At 37.6% G+C, this 23,690-nt stretch overlaps 3 protein-coding genes and 1 long non-coding RNA gene across 22 annotated transcripts in view; 2 read left to right on the forward strand and 2 right to left on the reverse strand.

Annotated features, from left to right (window-relative positions):
* TTC3 (tetratricopeptide repeat domain 3) overlaps positions 1–4,374 on the reverse strand; it is a 68,667-nt gene extending 64,293 nt beyond the window's left edge. For 11 of the 15 annotated variants that reach the window (XM_026077690.1, XM_026077687.1, XM_026077688.1 and 8 more), the window contains exons 1-3: positions 4,167–4,374; positions 3,284–3,369; positions 709–754 (exon numbers count right to left, since the gene is read on the reverse strand). In XM_026077690.1, the coding sequence (XP_025933475.1) occupies positions 709–754; positions 3,284–3,369; positions 4,167–4,278 (244 nt within the window). In that variant the 5' untranslated portion in view covers positions 4,279–4,374. Of the gene's footprint in view, positions 1–708; positions 755–3,283; positions 3,370–3,592; positions 3,727–3,858; positions 3,909–4,063; positions 4,083–4,166 lie in introns of those variants that run through there. The other 4 variants (XM_026077693.1, XM_026077692.1, XM_026077691.1 and 1 more) reach the window with 4 other exon arrangements.
* On the forward strand, positions 4,296–9,010 carry PIGP (phosphatidylinositol glycan anchor biosynthesis class P). 5 transcript variants are annotated; one of them, XM_026077704.1, is made up of 5 exons: positions 4,296–4,380; positions 4,845–4,946; positions 6,173–6,245; positions 6,785–6,903; positions 7,887–8,351. In XM_026077704.1, the coding sequence occupies exons 2-5, from the start codon at positions 4,865–4,867 to the stop codon at positions 8,141–8,143; spliced, it is 531 nt and encodes a 176-aa protein (XP_025933489.1). In that variant the 5' UTR covers positions 4,296–4,380; positions 4,845–4,864; the 3' UTR covers positions 8,144–8,351. The 5 variants fall into 5 exon arrangements, with proteins under 5 accessions (XP_025933489.1, XP_025933491.1, XP_025933492.1 ...); XM_026077706.1 differs by having other exon boundaries at positions 4,337–4,434; positions 4,846–4,946; XM_026077707.1 differs by lacking the exons at positions 4,296–4,380; positions 7,887–8,351 and adding exons at positions 4,646–4,725; positions 8,358–9,010 and having other exon boundaries at positions 4,846–4,946.
* A 102-nt stretch (positions 9,011–9,112) lies between these two features.
* RIPPLY3 (ripply transcriptional repressor 3) lies at positions 9,113–23,347 on the reverse strand. Its single transcript, XM_026077708.1, has 4 exons — positions 22,788–23,347; positions 21,616–21,685; positions 18,594–18,661; positions 9,113–17,357 (listed from the first exon to the last, which is right to left on the reverse strand). Exons 1-4 carry the CDS (start codon positions 22,895–22,897, stop codon positions 17,210–17,212), a joined length of 396 nt encoding a protein of 131 aa, XP_025933493.1. The 5' UTR covers positions 22,898–23,347; the 3' UTR covers positions 9,113–17,209.
* Positions 17,453–19,362, forward strand: LOC112971870. Its single transcript, XR_003255484.1, has 2 exons — positions 17,453–17,518; positions 17,638–19,362. It is a non-coding gene; the product is annotated as an uncharacterized LOC112971870 (long non-coding RNA).
* Positions 23,348–23,690: the final 343 nt, after the last annotated feature.

Here is a 23,690-nt window from a genome sequence, read left to right on the forward strand (position 1 = left end):
TGTGGCTCTTTCAAAAATATGATCCATTTCTCTTGGAGACTGTCTTTATTGGTAAAGATCCTCATTCGACTATTGAGATGGTATCAACTGCCCTCTGAACAGCAGCAGTAGCAACTGAGAGTTTGAGTATATACAAAACCCGATTTTATACAGATGGCTGCATTCATCTGAGTTTCCCACATATTAGATATTATAGGTTTCCATTTTGTATAATGAATAATTTTAAAGAACTCAGCATATTGTGTAGCCATCTACTTTTCTGCAACTATCCAAAAAACCCCCCCCCCCAAAAATAAAAGAGATAGAAAGAATTAGAGAAAGGAGATTATCTACAAATACAACACTTTTCACCTACAAAGATCATTTTGAACATTTCTTCAGACCTATACCTATGATTAGAGCACATGTAATCAACAAAGTTTAAAATCTCTGTTCTCATAACATTAACTGACTACATGTATGGAAGTGTAACTGAGTATTCACACCGTTCTCACAAACCTATGGTATTCTTCTGTATATTACGTTACAACAAAAAGATGAGAATTATTCCAACCCAAAATTTAGCAATGCTTCCACTCAGAAGAGACCAAATAATTTTATACATATGGAGACAAAGTAAGAAAAAAGTGAAACAGCAATCCAAAGATCCAAGTACAGCACAGGAAGTGCATAGTAGAAAGTTATGTAAAATTAGTTTAATTTACATACCTGTTCTAGGTTTATGTGAAGAACGCTGTATAAATACTCCATGACCCTAAAGATAAGCATATTCATTATTAACATCGCATATCCCACAAATGCATTACATCAACTACAAACAGCATCTACTTAACTGTTCCTAAATATTAAACCAATATAAACTCTCTACATCTGTGGAAGTGAGGAAGGCATTTGATTTTTAGGTTCTGTCATCAATTCCTTTTCTCAAAAGGGGGTAATTATTACAGATACTTTTGCTTTCAAATCACAGATACAGGGGACCAATATCAAAGATGGTCTATGGGTATGCCTTTATAAGCTAGCATGATGAAATGGGGGGAAAAAAAAATAAAAATCTATAAACCAAAGGAGCTGATGCTGAGGAGACTACTTTCACATTACACACTTTTCAGGGGGTTTTACTTTGCACTAGTTCAAGTCTAGTCCCATAGACTGGGCACCTATTAGAGGCTGATGCACATTACATATACTCCTGAAAGCAACTTTTAGTYTAGTTTCAATCCACATGAAGTCTACCAGCATGCTTCAAGACCTCTCCGCAACGTAAGCCAAAAACATGGTAACTGGGGACAACTGGTATATTTGCTTTAAAAGCGTTCTCTTGATTCAAACTAAAATGCTAATGTAGACACATCCAACATGGACCTAGATAGCAAAATGATTTCTATGTACCTACTCACTCTGAATAGAAGCTTTCTATTCAATTACTGATAACACTCCATTCAATGCTCATCCTCATCTCGTATCTTCTGTGTCCCGTGAATTCCCCTTGCTCTTTCCCCTATTCCATTTTCCCAGGAAAAAATATACTACTACTATTCCTCATTCTCCCACATGCTTCTGCAGTTCTGTCAATTGTTTTCCAGGAAAAATAGGCAAACTTAAAGTCTGCAGTACTTTGCACTACCAAATGACAAACCCCTTTGGGTCAAACCTTTTTAATTAACATTTCACATAGTCTAAAAGCACATATCAGATTACAAAGTTTAGCCAAAAAATTGGAACTAGAGTTATAACACAATGGTTTAGTTGCACCCTTACGAGAAAAATGTTTACACACACACACATTAACTGAAAAATATACCCATAAACTAAAAATGTTCACAGCCACACATAATTATTAATAGCTTAAACAATATACTGAATTATACTAGCATAGCATTTTTATAAAAAAATTGCTCAAACCTGGGTACTGGACAGCAACACAATATTCAGGAATACCTCCAGAAAACATTTTTAAGAAGGTAACACAGGTTTTCAAAATATTAAATTAAGTTTTAATGGTATGTGCATATATATGTAAATATATATCAAAATAAGGAGAGTAAATACAAGTGGTTGATTCACTGTTATTTACTTCACAGCAGTGCACTGTACCAACAGTACTTTAATGGGTTTTAAAAGTAGTACTCTATACCAGCCACTCACACTGAAGAGTAATTAAATAACTTTGTTCCATTTTACAGAACCCTACAAAGTCTACTTTTCTATTATCAACATATTTAACAAAACTGGACACACACTAACAAAGGGGGAAAAAAATTATTTCAAAATCAGTTCACCTTGAAGGATCACTGCGAATGTCTCATTCACTCCACAGCATGGATTTTGCTACGTTGTACAAAGAACTATACTTGACACATCAGGTCCAAGTGGTGTTTCTACTAAAGTGGACTTGAAAACCCAAATTAAGCACTTGCAGGAAATCAAGAACTTTACTCTCCCACCACACATACATAACCTTAAACACTAAGATGTCTAGCATCTTATGCTATCATAAATGTTTAAGTACTTCACTCTGTCCATAGCACACAAAAATCTTTATTGATATAAACAATTTCCCATGAGACTCACTACTCTGTCTGTATCAGTCCCTAGTATGGATAAATTTTTATGAATAATAAGGTCATTTTACCTATGCTATATATTTCTGCATGGGAAGAGGAATTGTAGGCCAGTGAGTTTGTATTTGGCAACACCACCACTTAGGATAAATAACCTATAACTCCAAGTAGCAAAAAGATGCAACTACCACAATGTGTTTTAAGACTCCTTAAGCATAACAAAAAGGGGGAAATAAAAGCTGAGGAAAGTATCCTTGGAAATATTAAAACAAAAGAATGCTACGTTTTATGCAATAAAATCAACAGCTAAGGTGAAYGGGCGTGTTACTGGACTCAAAAAAACCTAGAAAAAATATAAAAGGTGACAAGAGCAAAGAATATATGGGGACTATACAGTTAATTTGAAGTCTTGAACTTACATGAACTAACTTCTGAATACTTTGTGATTAAGGAACTGAATATACATGAAAGCCTGAGGTATACCATCCCAAACACAGCCCGGACACACAGCCAACAGATTAGTAAAACTGTGTTAACAGGATCTATACATCACTGTCTAGTTTTACTTATCTATTGCAAGAGAATAATTTACAATGGTATCCTGTATCTTTGCATCAGTTGAAGTTCATCAAGACTAGTAATCAGTCTATAGATCAGACCTAAGTATAAACCCCACTGAYCATCTTGCAAGTCTTTCATCTAGTTCCAAACCTACTTACCAGTTCACAACAAGATTTATCACCAGCATAAAAAGCCAAGGCTGCAGATTCAGAATCAGATATAGCCTCAGCCATCGTGCATAACGCTGAAAAAAAAAAATGATGGTAAGAACCACGTGGAGATGGGGGGAGAGAAAAGTAATGAATTTACTTTACAGGACGTAAAATGATCACAACATTAAACTACGATTTGCGATAGTTTCACAGAAGATATGTATGCGTATTTTTATGTGACATAATTAATCTTAAGAAAAGTAAGCTAAAGCGTTAGATAATTGCTCAAGTTAAAAACTAGTTAAATTAACTAACAACTCTAACAGTCTGGTAGGTCCACGGTTCCTGACAGCACTCCCGCACCCTCACGCCTCGCAGGCAGGAAAGCGACGGGCAGTTTCCACCAGCCGGGGCGGGGGGCAGCAACTAAGCCGCATCTGCCACGACCCAAACGCCCCGCAGGCCAGACCGGCGGGTGCCTCCCCTCGCCCAGGGCCCCCCCGCCGCAGCCCGCGGCCCGCCGCGCGGAGCCCGGCCGCCCCGCCGCTACCCCACGGCCCCGGAAGCAGCGGGGCTCTCACCAGCGACGTGTCGCAGCCGCACGGAGCCGCGGCCACCGCCCTGCCCACCGCCCCGCCCCGCCCCGCTCCGGTCTCCCCGCCCGCCGCGGAGGGGCTCTGTAGGGACTGCCGTGGCCGCAGCGCCGCACCCCGCCCCAGGCGGACCGGCCGTTACCCCACGCGGGGGGTAACGAGCCTGGCGCCGCGCGACAAGCCCGCCACTCACCGCCCCCGACACGGCCAGCGCRAGCCCAACCCCCGCCCCTCCCCCGCCGCCGCCGCAGGGCCCCACGCCTGGCCCCTCCCCCCGCACGTGCCAGCCCACGCACCAGCCCCGGCAGCGCTACTGGCCGGCTGCCCTCTGACGTCAAGGGAGAGCGCCAACGCTGGGCAAGGGGCCCCCGTGGTCCCCGCCCGCCGCGAGCTCGTAGCTCTGCGCATGCGTCTGTTTCCCGCGGGCGCTCGGAGCGGGCTACGCGCGCTTTCTCCGACTGCGCAGGCGCCAGATGCAACGCGCCGCCACCGGGATGCCCAGCGGCCGGGGSTAGGGCGAGCGGATCGGCGTCTCTCTTCCTCCTGCCCTTAAGGGTGCCCTGGGTGTGGTTCCCTTCCTGGGGGACTCGAAAGGAAGGGGGCGGAATGGCCTAGCCGGCCGAGGCAGGCGGCAGGGGAAGGAAGGACGGGCGGCGGGCTGCGGCAAAAAGGGGGGCCGGCAGCGCCGCGGCTCCTGCCCATCCGTTGATGGGCGCGCGGGGCCTGGCGGGCTGGGCGCATGCGCATCGGCCCCGGCCCCGCCCCCTGCCAGGCCGCCGGCGCGCGCGGGGCGGGGGGAGGGGCGAGACGAGGAGGTAGCGACCGTTAGTGTGGTGCGTCATGTCTGCATAGGGGGTAAATAAGTGATTTGTGCTGTCTTGCTCCCCGGAATAGCGTGTAATTCATAGCGAAACATAGCAAGAAACCTGTCAGCGATACTTTGAGTATTACTTCTCTTTTTCTTTTCTCCTGAAGTTAAAGGGAAGAGACCAGCATGGTTGAAAACTCTCCAGCCCCGTTGCCAGAAAGAGCAATATATGGGTTTGCTCTTTTTTTAGGATCTTGGTTTGGCTTTAGTAAGTATACTGTGTACTGAATAATTCACTGAAAAGTGTTGCTGTGCTTAGAATAAAAATGTAATTCCAGTAGGGCCATCTAAAAGGGTTACAATTACTTGCCAGATCTGTGAGATGTTACAAAAATCTAGCATTACCTTTTGTGATCCTCTCATGTTTTGTCTGCTTTTAATACTACTGTGGGATCAAATGCTTATTTAAAAAATTCTCTGCATTCTAATTTTAGTAATTTTTTTACTTGTATTGAATATACTGCTGTTATTCTGTAACCGCTGTAGGTAGTAGCAGTACAGTGTCCCCACCCCACCAAGTGCTAAAACCCYGCGTATTTAAGGTTAAGGGATATCTGGTTAACAGCAATGGAAAATGACCAGAGTCATACCAGCTTTTCTCTGCTGATGCAACAGATGCTTTAGCATTTCACTGGGGGTATTTTATGTGCCCACACAGGACTAAGATAGCCTAGATAGGGTGAATTAAATGAGAACACCTTTTCAACAAACGAAAAGATGCTGCAAATAGATTGTAGTCGAACAGTAAAGTAAGACCCTTATGTAAGTCTTTCACGTATTTCCAAGGTAAGTGGCAGTGCAACTAAGTCTGCTTCCATTTTTCCCAGTGTTAGATCTACAGGGCAAGCCACTGCAGTTCCAAATTTTGTGTCACTGTTTGGCTACTAAACTGTTCATCTTGGTTTTTGTTAGGGAGAAAAATTTTCAATATTGGTTATGTTAACATGAAAACCATTATTAAACTTACCAAGAGACAGAAAATATTTTCAGTAATTTTTTTTTCTGAATTCAGTTCTTCCATCCAAGCACTGCAGTTCTACCAACTCTTCTTTTAGTCATACGACCCACTGTGTGATCACTTTGTAGTTTAATATTCTTGGTATGCAGAGTTATTTGGCATGCTTTTGCTGAGTCTTTTTGTTTTGTAGTTCCAAGGCAGTGCATGAAATTCTTGTCTGCTTACATAGGCRATCAAAAACTAAATGTTAAAGTAAATACAAAATGGTAGCATATAATCAGCTACAAAACATTGTCCCCATCCTGGGCAGGTTTTGTGAGTGATATGTTCTGCCATGTTATGGTAGAGCTACATGGGTTTAAATTGTGTAAAAGTGAAATACTATCACAGTATGGAAATACTGCTCTAAAAATTAAGAAAGAAGTCTAAAACAGTATCAGTTGCACTGTTACGATTTTTTAAATTCTTTTGTGCAGTTCTGTATCTTATCTGGGCATATGTTCCTGAGACTTGGCTATTCTCATTGGGACTAACATACTGGCCTCAAAAGTAAGTTCAAACAATTAAACTCCTAAACCTGAATATATATGCATATATAACACCCTGAATTAATTTCAAATAGCAAATAGAGAAACTATATCTTTTAAACAGTGGCCTTGCATTTAATCCATTTTTCCCTAATGATATAGAGCTGTTGTTTTTGTGAAGCATTATTTTATACCGATAAATAATTACTATAAGAAAAAACATTGTGTAATGAAAGAAATAGTATTCATTTCAGTATTTTATGATAAGTTTGAAATTTTGTCTTAACCAAGTTTGCCGATGGAAATACAGTAAATTTTAAATTGTATATAAAAAACTAAAAACCCTCTAAAAAGAATTTGTTTGACTGTTTATAACAGGTTACAGTGACTCTGTAGTTAGTAGTCTTCTTGGGAGGAACCAGGGTCCATACTTAGTGGTGGTGTTTCTTTTCATCCTAGCTGAGTTTGTGCTGGATACAATAACAGCCAGTACATTAAAACTGTTATGTCATTAGACACTTTGTTATTATGATATGTAAATCTTAAAATCTTATTTCTCAGGTACTGGGCAGTTGCTTTGCCTGCATATGTACTAGTTACTATAGGAATTGGCTATATATTACTTTTTGGTATCAACATGATGAGTACAGCTCCGCTCAACTCCACACATACTATTACAGGTAATTTTATTGTTATTTTTGGAGGATTTTGATACTTAACTGACTATATATATACATACACATATATGTGTGTGTGTGTGTGTAAGTTTAAATATTACGACTCAAATTTTAAGCCCTTAATTTTTCAGCTGAGTTAAATGGGAGAGGAGTTCCTGGAAATACTTATGTACTGGAGTGAAAAGATAGCCATGAGCTCAACTCTTTCATCTTTACTGTGTTACAGCAGTAGTTTCCAACTAGTARAGTGTAGCTTGTTAATAAAAGAGGCACCATGAGAGAAAAGGAACGTAGGCACATGAAGTTCTCCTAGTCTTGTACCATACATTACAAATGAGTGAGGAGTGGAATAGGAAGAAGGGCATGAGTACAAGGCARTGGCGGATGAAGTGAAGGGTGCAGGAGTCAGATTGGTGTGCTGAGGATGCTGCAGTACTGAGGCCTCATTAGATATAGGTCAGTAATGCACTATTTCCAAAAAAATTGTTTTTCAGGTTTATTTTGACTTTCTCATAGTTCGTCTCTCTCCCAAGCAGCACAGTTCTAGGCATTCAAAATATTCTCCAGATAGCTGCATCTTTTTGCACATGGTGTTCTATTTGCAGATAGCCATTTTTGTTTAAAAAAAAAACAAACAAAAAACACAGACAGCAAAGCTTGCCAAGGAAGTTAACTATTGCGAAGGGGGTAGACTACTGAAATTGCATTGTTTTAACAAACCACGAGTATAGTATTAGATTATAGTGAACTGCAAAGGAAAAAAATCAGTCAAGGCTGTAGTTCAAATGCTTTACTCCAACGCTTCTGCCAAAAGCTGTAGTTTAGTCCTCTGTGTGCTCTTAGCTGCTCACTCTCACTCTCACGTCATCTTCTCACTTTGTGCTAGGCCAAGAGTTTGTGTGGCTGTATGACAGATGGGATGGGGGAACTACTCTGGTTGAAAAACAACTGTTTTTGTCAGCTTTTTTTTTTTTTTTTTTCCCCAGAGGGATCAAGTTCCCTAATTGTGTTCAACATGCAATTGGAAAAATGTTTATGCTSATACAGGGAAGGGAGCTGTGTGGTGATGGCACAAGCAACCAACATAAAGGGAGGATGGGCTCCATCTTGCAGTGGAAATCCTAGTATAGATTGTTCAAACAACAGCCTGAGCCATTGGGGAGGGAAGGGGGGTTTGCTGTTTGGTTGTTTTTTTTTTTTTCCTATGCATAGTTATTGTCATACAGAATATCAAACCAAGTGAAGTATCAGATAGTGATTCCAGCAGCAGGGTAGGGTTGATTTCTTCAGTGACTTTGTTGTCGTGTTTCTGAACTACCATCTAATACTTCAGCAAGATGGAGAGCTTTTAGCAATGCTTACAGTAGCTAAATGTGTAGAATGTTGCATTATGTAGCATTTCTTTAAAGAAAAAAGTATCTTTAATATGCAGAATGTATTTATTGTGTTTCCTGTAGATAACTATGCAAAAAAGCAACAACAGAAGAAATTTCAAGAAGAAGCAATTCCTGCATTGAGGGATGTTTCCATCAGTGAAGTAAACAGAATGTTTTTCCTTCCTGAAAAAGGCATCTGCAATAGCAGTTAATTGTATTTAAGGTCTGTCTGAATAAAGTATTAGTAGCAACATTACAGAAATCAAACAGAAAATCAAAACCTATCCGTGCCAAGAAAAGAAATTTTCTGCTAGTATAACAAAATGTTTTTTCTAAAYTTCTATCTTGAATTTATGTAAACATATTTGATTGTTGAGATGTCTTGGTTTTGTTATGCGTGGGCCTTAGTAATCTGCTTTGGCCTGAGAATAATGTCACATGAATTTAATTTAACCATTCTTGTGATTTAAAAGAAATGATCTGTTACTTATAGGTTGCTGCTATATTTTCCCTCTAAGTGTAAAAGAAAAAGAATTTGAGCCTAATTCAATTCTGGTTTTCACTGAATTCAGGGAAAGCAAATGTGCTCTGTTAGACTAATGCTTGAGGCTCTTGAAATCTCTCCCCTGTTGTTTTTGTTTTGGTTTGGTTTACAAGTCTCATTAAACTGACATATTTCCATTTTAAATACACAGTTTACATTTGTAAATATTAATAAAATACAGTTATTTTTACTTGTTTGAAGTTAGCAATTTTTCTGTGGTTCTGTAATATTTGTCTTGGGTCAAGGTATATAGAGGTAGATTTTCTTTATGCTCAGCAATCTATGTTGATTTTCTGCAARTTGGTTAGACTTATTAAAATACCAAGATTACTGGAAACAAGAAATATGAGTTGTGAAGATTTTATGCAACAAGTCTTAAAATGACTTTAATGTTCATCCTTAAAAATACAGAAAACTATTACTAGAATCAAAGAAATCTAGTAATTCAAAGAAATGTCTGTGAATACGGGAACCCACAGGTCCATCTTATTGTAGTCTAGATTATAGCACAAAGCATATGTGCTTATTTCAGCAATAGTTCAGATATTTCTTAAACAGTGAGGTTTTTTTCATATATGCATTAATGAGGAGACAGACAATACATATTTACTTTCTCTGAGAGTCAAAAATCTAATTATTATTGTTTTTAATTTATTTATCTTCAGTAGTCAAGATTATTCATTTTGGTTGGAAAGACCAGTAAATAAAGCCTTAGTATGGTTTGTTAGGTCTACAAGCCAACTTCTGACCCTCAGAGAATTTAATTATAGAAATCACTATTTCATTAAAAGAATATAGAGTTTTCTGAAAATTTACGTATGAACACTCTTATGCCTTTAGAAATCAGTCAAAAGAGCCATGAGTTTGTGTGGGAAATTTTATGACCTGGCCACGATCAATCAGTCTGGTACAACTATGAACATTTCTGTTTCTTGGTCCTCTAATCTTTAATAGTTTGCTACTCTTCCCACCTTTATCTAAAGGAAAAAAAAAAAAGCATGCTAGGTCTTATGGGTATGAAGAGAAAAATACCTTCTTAATTAAGCAAAAAAAGCTGTTTGGGATATTGTAGCGAATGAAGGCACAGACTCAAGAGGTGAAGCATCTTGAGACGTTTATTATTTGTTTCTGAGCATATTTATACTAAGAAGTTTGCTGTTTTCAGCGGTTTTTTTTCATCAGATATATACTGTTCACATCACAGATACACTTTGCTAAGCCAGTCACCGTGCTGATCACGCTCCTGTTCATGCACAAGCTAGCCAGTCATCAYGCTGATCACGCAGCGGTCATGCCTTGTACCTTGCTACTTGCTTCTCCTTTCCCATATGCTTTGCTGCTTGTAACTTTCCACCAGTTTAACCCTGTCATGACGCTCCACAGGATATCACTCTGAAATAGTAAATTTCAGGTGTGTAGTTGTTTGGGGGCTTTTCCTGAGAGTGAATATTGGTACGTATGCGTAATGACTGTAAATTAGTACCATGCTTGTTTGCTTGATAGTTTTAGGCTGATTTGTGCACACGCGCGYGTGTATGTATGCTTTGTTTTTCAGTTTGTCCCCAGTTGCTGTCCTTGTCCCCCCTCCTCCTGTTTTTGCCCTTCTGTTTACGGTACTTCAACTTCCGCGCTCACACACCCCTGTATAGGGTCAGTTCAAGATTTTATAACAGGCAGACATGAAGATGTATTTACTCTTTTGTCAGTTATCTAATCACTTTGTAAACRCTGAAGTATTGACTGCAGAGTCATCTTTTCTTGTATAATTTCTGGCTGTGTTCTATGTTCCTTTTGATTTCTGAGAAAGCAATTTCTTTTTTAATTCTAAATTGGCAACTAGTGAAGGCTATGTTTCTGGTATTATTTAATGCAAGGATTAATTTAGTCCCCGGCTATGGATACCCAGATCTCTTTGGGATAAAGAAAAGCTACTGGAAAATGTCCTCAAATCCTGAAAGCACACAGATTAATGGACTGTAAACCTTGGACAAAGATTCTGTTGGAGATGAAYCTGCTATTTCATTTGACTGCTAACCTCACAATTATGGGAAAACTAGCAGAGGCACTTCTGTGAGTAGACAAACTGGGGCCATTTGTTTAAGTAAAATGTGCAGGCGTGAAACTCAATCTTTGCTTTTCTATCACTGCCATGTGACAGTCTTTCAAAGACACTGTAGTGACCTTTTCTTCATCTTGAGTAATGTTTGACACTTCAGAAGTTGCTTCTGTCATCAAAACAAAGCTAGGTAATATTTACAGTGTATGTCCTTTAAGAAATATGTTTTTGTAGGGGATTGCAGGTGTTTGGGATCCATCATTTCATAGTCTCGCATATAGCTGTGATTAAGCAAAAGATACACAACTCTACCAGTCTAGCAAAGAGAAAAGGAGAGATTCTCCCATTTGTAAAGATGCAGCATCCTTTTAGCTATAGATACTTAGGGGGGTTTATATAGATTTTTGCCTTAGAGATTATTCCAAAACAATCTGAAATGACTGCAATGTGTTGCTAGTACCTCCTTTTTTTACAAAACATACCCATTTAATGACTTGAGGTATCAGATATCCATTTTTCTCAGAGTTTGACCTGAATAAAGCTAAAAAATTTGCCCCTATTTTCATCCTTCAAGCTTATTGATTGCATWTTGTTATAGTGCAACCAGTAGTAATCAGTAGAGTTAGACCAACTGCTTTATTCCYGTTGAAGTAAGCTAAATGATTAAACATCAGTTGCTTTTTTATGCAACTTCTTGCATTTTTATGCAGTTTTTATTGTAGTGGACATTGATGGTGCTTTACACATCTTGGCATAAAGAAACTTCATTTTGTAAGATAAGTTCCCCAAATATGGTAATTGAATGAATGTGTCAACATGTCATAAAAAAAAAGGTGCACTGTTAAAAGTTTGTATGCCAATGAAAGTAATAGGGTGGCAGTTACAAAATCTGGCTGTGTAGTGATGATAGAGATCAAGTCTCTCTTCTGTCTTAGCTGTAAAGAGAAGAGTAGCAGTGATGCAGATAATGTGTTTATGATGTTGAAGTTGAGTTGATGTATGAAGTTGAATTGAGAAAAAGAAACTTTGGGAGTAGAGAGTCATGCAAATAATTAAAAATAGAAGCTCTCTTTGGTCTTTTGTTGCATTGCACTGTATTGAATGGCATGAGCTCGGAGGCTTCAGGGCAAGTGCATAGCGTATGCATATGAAGTAGCAGAAGAGCAAGATTCTCCTTGTATCCAGATGAGTTCATTTTTATTGTAAGTATTTCATTAATGCAAGTATTTGGCCACCATCATTGAGATAATAGGAACCTATAGCAGAAGAGGAAAATGATCTGTTTTGAAATTCAAAGGTGTAAAACATATGGAGTAAAATATGCAAGCGAGTATTACAAAGAGCGAGCACAATTCTGTATTTGCATTTACTGTTCCTACAGATAGGATGATCAGCACAGAAATAGGAAAGAAGAAGAAACATGGAATCTCAAATTTTATTTCAGTGAACAACCACGGAAGTGATGTCCTTGCAGAAAACTGTACTGAGTGAAGAAACGTGTTCTGCCAGTAGTAAAATGGAGTAGTCCTCCTCCTTGTAGGTAAACGTTTGTTGTTACAAGCAGGGCACACCTTAATTGCGCCACACCTAAAGCATTCTGACATGTACAGACCATCTTAAAATTATTTTGAGCGTAGCAGGGTCTTTAAACTTGATGGTCTTTAAAACAACCATTGTGATGTGGGAAGGGGAGAATTGGCTAAAAAGTGAGTAACAACAAATTATATTATTCTAGACTGTTTGGAAAAAGTTCAGATACCAACAGCTACAATCAAAGACACTCATATAAATCAGAAAGCTCTAATATTATATGTTTATCCTGTTCCTGCAGCCAGCGTTTCTGTAAGGTTAGAAATTTGCCTGAATCAAGAAGGCTCATACTGCTCACAATGCGTGTGCCTGAAACTTTTCTGAGAGTAGGAGAAGGAAGGAAAATAAATGTATTCATTCCATAGTATAGATCTCTTTCTGGTGCTATGGTTGTTGATTTTGACTCCTTTGTGCTAGTTGGTCAACAAACATTAAAAATGCTGCTCTGCCCCAAAGGGCAAATAAAGGATATACAGGGAAAGACAGAGGTGATAAAGTAATACTAATAGGTTTTGTAGTTCTTTTGAGTGGGCCTTAAGATGCTCCGAGTTAAATTAGACAAAGTTAGGCCTAAAAGAAGGGAAAAAGAATGGAGAGAAGTGATCATAGCTGTAGAAACAGTGAACTTTCCATCTCCGACAAAACTTAAGTGTGAGGTCTGTAGAGTAATCTAAATAGTGTTTGAGTCTTCTTCCCCTTTCCCCCTGTTCCCCCTACCTGGCCCAAGAGAGGATAGCAAATCAACATGTGTTGGATATATTCATTTGCTGTATTTGTAGCAATTCAGTATTGCAAGYGTGATTAGAAACTATGAGAAAATCTCTGGCCTGACACAGTGTTTCTCTAATACTTAATTCACGTTCATGCTGAACCTCTCACCTACAGGTACAATGACAGGCTCAATATTAAAGTTATTTTAAGAAAGACTTTTTGAATACTTGGTTTCTTTACAAGGCGGTTCCTGTGGACTTCCATTTCATTTGTGGGTATAAATGATAAAGAATTTCTGCCTAACAATCAGAATAGTTGATACATGATTTATGTGTGAATATCTTTGGTTGCATAATGTACCTTTTCCGTTGGCACTTTAGTCTTAGTGTTTAAAATGCTTGATGCAAAGTCCTGCTTGCTTGTATACTGTTATGTTATGGTTTTGGTCAGCTCTAGAACAACTGAGATTAATAGTTTTTTTTAATCTCTCTCTTTGTTCATGAATTGAGCTGTATTATGAGGAGGAGGTTTTGCAAACATTTAGTCTTGTTCTGCCAGTGTCCTTAAAGAAAGATTGCCAAAGTAAATTTAGTTGGCATGCTGTGCAATATATATGATCAACTTAAATTTCAGCCTGTTGCTAAAAGGAGCTGACAGATTAATCCAATTTGGAAATCATGGTTATGTGGAGTGTAATTTACCTCATAAATGTTTCCGTGAATTTGATGGATTTTGTCTCTAGAGCTCATAAAATTGCCGCCGTGAAGACTGCCTTTTTTTTAGATGTGGCAGTTAATTCTTTCTTCCCTGCCACTGTTGTTATTCTCTCAGTATAAAGTAGTTTAGAAAAAAAAATCATTCCTATGTTAATTATTTTTCATTTAATTCAAATAATTAGTGGATAATGTTTAGAAAGGACACTTAAAAAAATCATGCAAAAGGTGTGCTTCCGTTGGATATATTTATCCTTTAAGAGCTTGCCATTGCAACAGAGCTTGGAAGTAGAACTCAAGACCATTTTATGAACACATTTTGAMTTTTAACGGGAATAAATACAGTAGAAGCATAAACACTGTTGACATTATGTAGGTACCTCTCCAGCATTCTGCCAGCTCCAGTGGAACATTAACTTGTCTTTCAGTGTCATAATTTTAGATAAAAATGAAAAAGAAATGCTAAGGTAGCATTTGCTGAAAACATTACCATTGTTGAACAGTAACGGAAGCTCTGTGGAACAGAGATCCTGAACTAACATTTAATTTAACCTGGTCTTGTCTTTGAAGTATTAAGCTCATGATAAACTCATTAAGTGGAGGTGCTTTGTTGTCTTTTTCCTGCAAATGATGGATGATTCTAAGGTTACTCAAGACTTCCCAAGGTCAAACCACAGATAAAGTAACAAACCAGAACTGAAAACTGAAAGTTAACTGCAGTTAAATAACAGAGATGCTATAATTAGTTCACTTGTAGCCGCCTTCTTAATTATTAATGAACTGGTAAGGGGTCACAATGCATATTTTATTTAAGTGTGCTTATTTGCACGTGATAACTTCTGGTCATCCAAGGTGCTTAGGATGAAATAGTCCCATCTGTTGATACTAATCCCTCCAGCTCAAAAGATCTTCTTAACAGGAGGATCAGTCTGGACTGCAACTGAGGCTGGCCTCCACATGTTCTTGTGAACCTATGGAGAGCTGTTCCTCATTGTTATCCTGCAACAACAGTAGCATCAGTTCCTGCTGAACATCTGTGTCCACAAGCATCCACTGGTCTCATCTGATACTTTTCTAAAGGATAAACATAGAACACTGCTGGGCTTCTGCAGGGCAGATGGAGAAGCTATAAAGGAGGAAGTAACAGACAGCAGAGTCTTCACAGAAAGGTAAGGATCAGCAAGGAGGAACCTGCAGAGTGTTTCTGTTACTTAGTGATTCCTCATGTGGTGACGTCATCTATGTGAAGCAAATGGCTCAAGTGTGACGAGTTTGCTGGGGAGCACCATACTGTGTGGAGATTGTCAGATAAATGCCAAGTTACAGAGCCGTTTTCACAGAGGAGGCAGATGGTTCCCTCCAGACATCCCTCCAGATTCCAGTAAACCTCAATGGAGACCTGAGCAATTCAGCAATAACCAGATTGACCTAGTGGTTTCTATCACATCACRGGGAAAAATTACAGCACAGGTGCACGAAGAGATTTCTTAAAAGGTGAGAAGCCCTGCTAGAGCTTCTTGCCAGGAAGAAGTTGAGGCTTAACGTACAATAATTTGACCATTGTATGAAATATATCATTATCAGTGACCTGTTAAGTGTTCTTGGATGCTCTTCTGTTTAAATGTGCTACAGATTGAGTATGATGAAGCTAGAGTATATGTATATATATTTTAAGATATCTGGTGAGAAAAGTGAGGGACCTGTTATATGTCTGCATGTTAGGAGATGATGAATGAGTGAAATATGAAACAGCTGAATTTTGATGTGTCACGCCAGGGCTTACAGGTTCAACTAATTCTTTTAATTTCATATGTTATAGGATGTTGTCTCATTGTGTAAATTTAATTACCAGATCAGTTTTTGAGTTTGTAAATAGAGTTTCAAAAAAATCCTCCATTCTAATATGTTGGTTCATCTGAAATCCTAATTTGCCAGATTTACAATTTAGAACACTATCACTTTGTCCAACTGCATTGTACTAAGAGGAAGATCTGACACACACATTAAGTGGCTCTTACAGCCATCTCACCTTATTTACACTACCAAAAGTTGTGTAGATAAGGTTAAGAATCTTGGGTTCTGCCTTTGCCTTGTCTCCAGAGAAAGTATGTCAGTTTTGGTTAGAAATAAGGTAACTGAAGCATAATAATTCTGAAACATAGTATGGCCAAAAAGCTAATCCTTGAGCTAATTTAAAAATGCTGGCATAGCAACACAAATCCTGGCAAACTCTCTGAGCATATACAATTTATGCAAACAGAAGCTTGCTTTAAGCAGAACAGATTTTACTAATTCTCTGAATGAAATAAATTACACTGAAAAAAGCAGGTTTTGGCTAGTTGACTGTGTTGGAATATGTGTATGTCTAAACTGTGCATAACAGTAAAGTTGCTTATGAAAATTAGTAACTTAAGTCACCCTGAACATCAGTTTAAAAAGAATTTCAAGGTAATAAGATACACATCCAAACAACACCAGCTAGGAATCAACAGTACGTCAATCATACTAAAATCATAGATTCAAGCACACTAAACTGTAGAAATAAGATCTGAATATTGTGGTTAGGACAAAAACAAAGGTAGAATTTAATGCATGTTTTAATGTGTCATTAAATCAAAGTTTTTAGTCAAGATTTACATTTTTTTCTGACTGAGAAAAAGGCACTTTTCTGATTAGAGGAGGAAAATCTGGTAATAATGGAATGACAGGACCCCAGATAACATCACAAGACACTTAGAACTTGTCTTGACAAGGGGTTATACTGGAGTCTCTGTTGAAAGGGATCTGGTTAATTTGGCATATAGCATTCATATTGGAGTAAGTGTGCCCCATAGAGCTAATAAGCAATAGGCTTTACATTTTAAATCATTCTTTACTTTAATTTTTAGAAATTTTGTGTTTCAAAACCTTCAGTTTATTCTAGGATTGTACATTATAGCATGTACATGTACATAATCAATCAGTCATAATCATTTTCGTTTTAACAGGACTGCAATGTAAAAGAATAGTGAGTCACTAAATACAGTGCTCTTAATGTTCTTAATCCAAGTGTCACTTAAAGCAACTCAATTTAAAATACTATAATTTTTTGTTAAGCTTCAGGGTTTAAAGGTTTCTCAAAAAGGCAAAAKGATTTCCTCTTTGTTTCCAGTTACACTGACTCATTCTTCTTGGCAAGGTGGTTCTAAACAGGTTTCATACGCACTTTGATGTGTTTCTTCATTCAGTTAGATATTTGTCCATATGTGTGTTACAGTTCCTTTTTTGTCTCTTGCTTTTTTTGTTCCTGTATTTGTCCAAGGCTGACTGCTGTTTGTTATTAGGCTGAACTGATCTCTTCTTCATCCTCCTCAGAGTCAATGTCATCATTGTAGAAGTGAATTGTAGCTTGCACTGGAAAACTAGCCAGAACCTTCTCTCCGATGTTACTAAGAAACTTTTGGGATTTGGACCTGGGCAAATAAAGTCTAATAAGAAAACATRTTTTAAAAGAAAAAGTAAAACTATGTGAATCTTTCGCAACCAACCTAGCTTGAGTATTATGATCTATTTTCTCCTTTCTTTGTAGAGAAAAAAATCCTGGGGTTYCTTGATGTTGTCTCTTACAATAAAATTTGCTAACTAAAAGGTACTGTTGATTTTCAGTTACCTCAGTTGCTTTGGGCATATCACATACTAGATTTAGCTAAGGTTTCTCCCTGATAATGTGTTGCCAGGGCAATGACATGTAGTTGAATTTTTTTTTAGCACCGTGCAGAATGCAGGTGTCCGTTCCAATTGTGGGAAGCTTGAGGAATGCCCTGGGATTCTGGCAGCCTTCCTGACACTGAACTGAGACTGCGGTGGGTTGCCTGTAGCATGGAAGTTGATATTAGTGATTTCTGTGTCTCCAGGTGGAGGAGGAGGTGTACACTGAGAGTGGCTTATTTCAAAATTTGTATTGTTTTGCATTGAAATTTTAAACCTACTGTCTCAGTTTACATTTCAGGTTTTCACCTGCTTTCCTACTAAAGCAAAACTTATGAGGTCATGCTGTTTGTACACATATGTATGTGTTTTTGTGTGCATGTGTCTTGCTCTTGTTTCCGCTTTGGCTGGTCTTCAGTTAAATTTGACAGAGGAACAAAGGTCACACAAAGTTTAAGCTTCTAAAACTTATGTAAAAGCAGATGCTTGTAAAGAGGAGGGATATTCCATTAGTTTTCCCCTTAAATAGAAAGTCTGCATCAGGAGTTTGTACATCATTAGGCCCTAAAGAATCCAGCTGGGGGTGAAAATTCTTATAAATTCCCCAACCACAGAAAAGTTGAACTAAAGTTCAATCTTTATTCAAGAGTAAATTTAAGCAACCGTAAGGCACAGATGTGTAACAAGTCGTATTCCATTAGCAGCTACTCATGTTAATTATTTGGGTATTGTAAGCTTRGTATCATATTAATAAATGTAAGTATAAATTAGATCAGGTAGGATAACACTGAGTTTCTTTTAAGATGACTTTTTTCATATTTTCAGTATTTCTTCAGCTTCTGTTTAGCCTGGGCATCTTTCTTTGTGGAAGGATAAAAATCTATGAAGTTTGGTGAGTAGCTGAACTGCATCACTGAAAAGACTCCAGAGATGAACTTATATTTTTCCATAGAAGGAATATGACTTYTGGGGGAAAGTTTCACTTTTCCTGTATCAAATGATAAGATTTATCTCACCTCACTGGATGTTGAAAACCCAGGGCTCCTTTTGATTGAAAATTTCTTAGTTGACCATCCTGTTCTGACTGCAAAGAGACATATTTATTATTTAAAATAGGATATAAATGAAGATTACACTCTTTTCTTGTACAGATAACTGTAAAATTCTGTAGTAGCATTGCTTTGTTTGATGTGCTGCACACAAAACCGAGACAGTTGTCATCTGATATTTCTATGCAGTAGCTTAGAACAACAAGATTTCTTTTTCCCTGTTACAAACTTGACTTTACATAAAATAGGGAAATATCATTTTGCTGTACTAAAATTTTTGTTGACCAGAATCTAGAAACAGTCCACTCTCCTACAAACAGACAAAGATGACTTTTGCCACTGTCAGAGCAATTTGTCTAGGCCGAAGGCTGTTCACAGTGTTTTTTTTCTGCGAAAGCAGGCTTCAGCATGGATGTTCTTGTGGGCAACAAAAAGCCCTTTGGCTACAGATTGAGCAAGAAGTCTTAAAGAATTGTCTCTCTCTCTTTTATGTTGTCCCTTTTCTCCCATACCTGCATGTTTGTATTTCAGTCAAAATGTTTTGTTTTCAAGCTGTTACTTTTTTTTCTTTTAAATCGGGAGACTCATTTACTTTGTTTCCACAGTACCTAGCAAAATGAACTCCTCATTTTGCAGAACATTGTAGATGTGATTATAGCATGTATGTTAAATAATAAACATTATATGTTATTTTCCTCCTTTCACATTTGCAATAAAATTAAAATAGTTATCTTTATTTTGTTGACCTATATTTTTTATCATCTTCCCTTTGGAATACATATTATTTTTTAAAAATGATAATATGAATTAATTAAATACATATTATACATGTATGCCATACAGCATACATTTTCTTTGCAGGCTATAATACAGCATTTCTGAAGAAATTCTGATAAAGCCAACTAATTGCAAATCTGATTCAGTTGTTTGTGTGTGGCAGAAAATGTTCAGGGTTAATCTGAATTATACTGAATTATACTGATAATAATAACTTCAATATAAATTATTTTTCATGGCTTTTTTCTCCTAGTATAAATAATGGYACATTTGCAAGTGGGAAAAACATTACTTTTTTTAATGAGAAGTATATCATTAGGTAACTATAGACTATATTAGAACACATATTGTTTGTTTAAATTTGTTACCACTACTTTTATTTTTTAGTGCTTTTTTCTGCATCTTTCACTCTCTCATGAGCAGATTTTTATATGCAGATTACTAAACCTTATTTTAATTACACAAATAGAGAATATTGTCTTTTTTGTTTGCTTCACTTTCCAGTGCTTAGAATGTCTGCTGATCTGCAAAGCATTGGCATTTGCACACGTCTTGCAGAAAATAAAAGTATTTGACATGCAACTAGCAAAAACATTGTGCCCACCCCATCTTTGAAGCCCCTCTCCTGGAAATTTCAGTAGCTCTGCTGAAGAAGACACTTCTTGCTTTCCGCAGCTGTGGAATGCTGCTACGCATTAGCAAGTGTCTTTTCCCACTTATGCACTATACAAAGTATCCAAGCATCTTTCCTCAAATGTTATGCCCCTGTTGAAAAGGGCAAGAAAGGGGTTCCCCTCCTTTAACCCTCATTAGGTCCCAAGCTACAGAGGTATCTAGGAGGCTGCAGGCGTGAGGACGGGCCATAAAACATGGATGAGGAGGGTCTGGGAAGCTTCTGGCAGGAAGGAAAAATGCTAAAATTGAAATTAGCTTTTTCAGTTATACTTAGTTTGAAACAATGCCAGGCTCTTAGCATGAAAGTGAAAAACTTCATATGTGGTTTGTTTTTCCCACACAAATTGGGAGAAGCTCAAGCGTGAATTAAACTTTTGAGCTGGTTAAATAAAGTTTTCTAACTTTTATTTTAAGTTTTCTAAAAATGCAATTTCAGTATAAAATCACAGCTTCCTGATTTCAGAAACCTTATTTCATTGAACTTGTTACTGTAAGCATAAAATTCTTCCCATGAGACTGAGATTATTCTTAGCCAGTTTACAGGTGCCTCGGGCAAAGCTTAGACACTACCAGGAAGGAAGCTCTCCCACAAGCTTTCCCCAAGTTGCCTGCCAGGGATGCAGCACTCCCACTGATCTGTACAGCTACAACCTCCATTTTCAGGAGGCAACAAGTACAAGACAAAAGGTGTTGCACACATTAGAATGTAGTAAAAATTTGAGTTTTTACAGACTTGCACTAAGGAGAGCTGTCTTAGCCTGCTGAGCCTTTGGTTAAAAAATTGAAGACATAACTATGGGTCTGATGTTGCAAAAACTTACGCAGATGCTTAAAACTGAGCATGTGAATAGTACCATTTAAATATATTTTTTAAAGTTTGAAAGGTTGGGACCTACATTGACTGTGCTTAAATCTCTCTYTATTTGTTTCTTTTGAACCTCACAAACCTTCCTACATGAGTAAGTAAAACTCATAATCACTGTGTCTTTCAAAGGCACTTGTCAGAAATACCCATTTTTATATTGAGTTTTCTGTTGATTTCATAGCTGTTTTAGCTATAGCAATATCCCTTCCAAAATCAATCAATACAATTGTAATAAAAAGGTATGTTTTTTTAAATTCCATCTTAAAGTCATTTTCACTCAAAATCCCCTCCCACAATACACAGTATCACAGATGGACCAGGCCTGAAAATTTCAAACTTTGGATATTCTTACTATTTTTGTAATTAAGTAAATAAAAACTGATGTTAAAATGAGGGTGTACTGGAGAGTTGTCTTAGTCAGCAGTGCTTTCTGCAGCTCTTTAACAACTGATAATAATTCTATATCTGATACAAAATTAGAAGTACTCATTTAAACATTATCATGTATAGAACAAAATGTAATTTGAAACACTTTTTAACACCAAAGAAATACTTTAAACTTAAAGAACAAATGAACAGAAAGAAAACCAATCCTCACTTCCTCTGTTCAAATAGTGAGAATTTCTGCACCTGTTTTCTGTCAGGATTATTTTATCCAGAATTTATTCTCACCATTCTTTGATCCTCTGTCATTTCATCAGCTCTTGCTGTGAGTATCCAGGGCCTCCATAAAGCAGGGCTGCTGAAAGATTGAGATAGAATAACACTCCCATAGTTAATTCTCTGTAGTGATTTTCATACAATGTGCTTCCTTTTGTTAGATGCTTTTGAAACAGCATGGGGTTTTTTTTCAAAACATTCTGATTTGGTAAATCTGATTTCTATGGYAAAATTATTCTGTCCTCTGTTTAGGCAAAGTAGACAATCACTTGCACATTTTTCACTATGGTAATATTTCCCTTTAGGATTTCTCGATTCAAGGAACTGTAACTGCAAATGATTAATTAATATTGAAATCTTTTTTGCTTATACAGCGCTGCTAAAAAATAAAAAATAATCTTCCCTGTCTGACAGTATTTCTAATTGAAGACGATTACATATGGTCATTGCATGGCTGATTATTTATTGATTAAGCGACTCCAGTGTTAAACTAACATGGGTAATCTGACCTAATCAGTTTAAGGGAGCATATATAGTGGTGGATGCTGCATCTGCCTTTTGTTAAGACAATTTCAGAGTGGGGGTTACAATTGTACTTGCCATTTTTAATAGTAGTTTTCTTCTCTGCTGCTGGGTAAAAGATCCATACAGTAGGGGAAGCAGAATAATGCTTTCAGATGGACAAGGTAAAGGAATTAAAAAAAAAAAAAAAAACAGTTACTGCAATCTTACTTATAACTGGAGCTGAATGCAAATTAAGTTCTGAAATATTTGACTGAAAAGGATAAAATATTGGCAAAACAAAATATCAGTTCAAAATGAAATATTTTCAGAAATGTATTTTGCCTTTTTTTTCTGAAGCAGAAATTTGTTTTTTATTGTCTATTCACTGTCAAAATCATTACATTCAAAGTGAACTTAAAATCTGAGCTTCTTAGTAGTTTTTCAAGGTACTATATGCTTACTGCACAAACTGATTTATTGCTTATGTTATGATTCAGCAGGCAGTATTATTATTTTAAAAGGGATATTCACTGATGAGGTCTATAGATAGATACATTCTCTCTCCTTGGACTGGATCCCTGTTTTTAAGGGAGTCCTGTTGTTTCCAGTTCATAGTACTTCTGCTGGAGTTTTCAAAGGATGGCTGGTGAAAAAAGTCCTCTCCCTATAATCTCTCTTACCTCTGTAGCTGCTCTCTTGGATGGGGCGAATGCAGCTGGGTGTCTCTGGAGCAATGACAGATGTTGTCCACTGTAGCCTGGAGCAAGGAATCTGCAGCTGCACCCTCCATAGTATTTGATGGTCTAAAGTCTGCTGTTCCTATGGCAGCCTGGGTGCTCGCCTTGGCCTTTCAGCTCCTCCTTTATCTCAGCTCCCAAAGAATACTTACCTAAAGCAAACAAGGCCTCAGGTAAAAGGAGAGAAGCGTCCTTAATGAGTTTGCTTTTGACTCCTCCAAGTATTTCAGAGGTTCTCACGTGGTCAGGCTGTCCTGGGGCGAGTAATTCTAGAGAAACAGAGTCTTTTTGTTAAGTYCCCTTAGCAAATCACATCATTGAAAACAATCCATGTCTTTTATCTTTCTGTTGTTGCTTTACAAAATCTGCATTTGTTCCATGTGAAATATATGATGTAAATACTCTTTTTGTGTGTCTTGGGAAAACCCTCAACATCCTGTCTGATCATTGAAAAGGAAAGAATATGATTCTGAACAGAAATCCTAAAAAAGCATAATGGAGACTCACAGAGAACTTTAAATGTAAAATAAAAATTTGAAATTACAAAAGTCTCTTCTATTTTCTAACTTTTAAAGAGAAAAAGATACCAAAATTCAATGAAAATAAGAGGATTTAAAGAAAGACCGTATGATTTCCTCAAGGCTATAGGGTTGTTCCTTTAATTTGATTCCTAGTTGATGGATGGGGAAGAAAACTCATGCCAGRGAAGATTACTTCATCTAGCAAAGCATGATGGTTATGAATGCCACTGCTTTGGGGAATCTTTAATTTCACAATAGGTAATGCATGCTTTAAGCCTACAAAGACTAAATAGAAACAGACCTCTTCCAGGCTTTCTTCCTACTT

Source organism: Apteryx rowi, unplaced genomic scaffold (assembly GCF_003343035.1).
Source record: "Apteryx rowi isolate R43461 unplaced genomic scaffold, aptRow1 scaffold_46, whole genome shotgun sequence".
Lineage (NCBI taxonomy): Eukaryota > Metazoa > Chordata > Aves > Apterygiformes > Apterygidae > Apteryx > Apteryx rowi.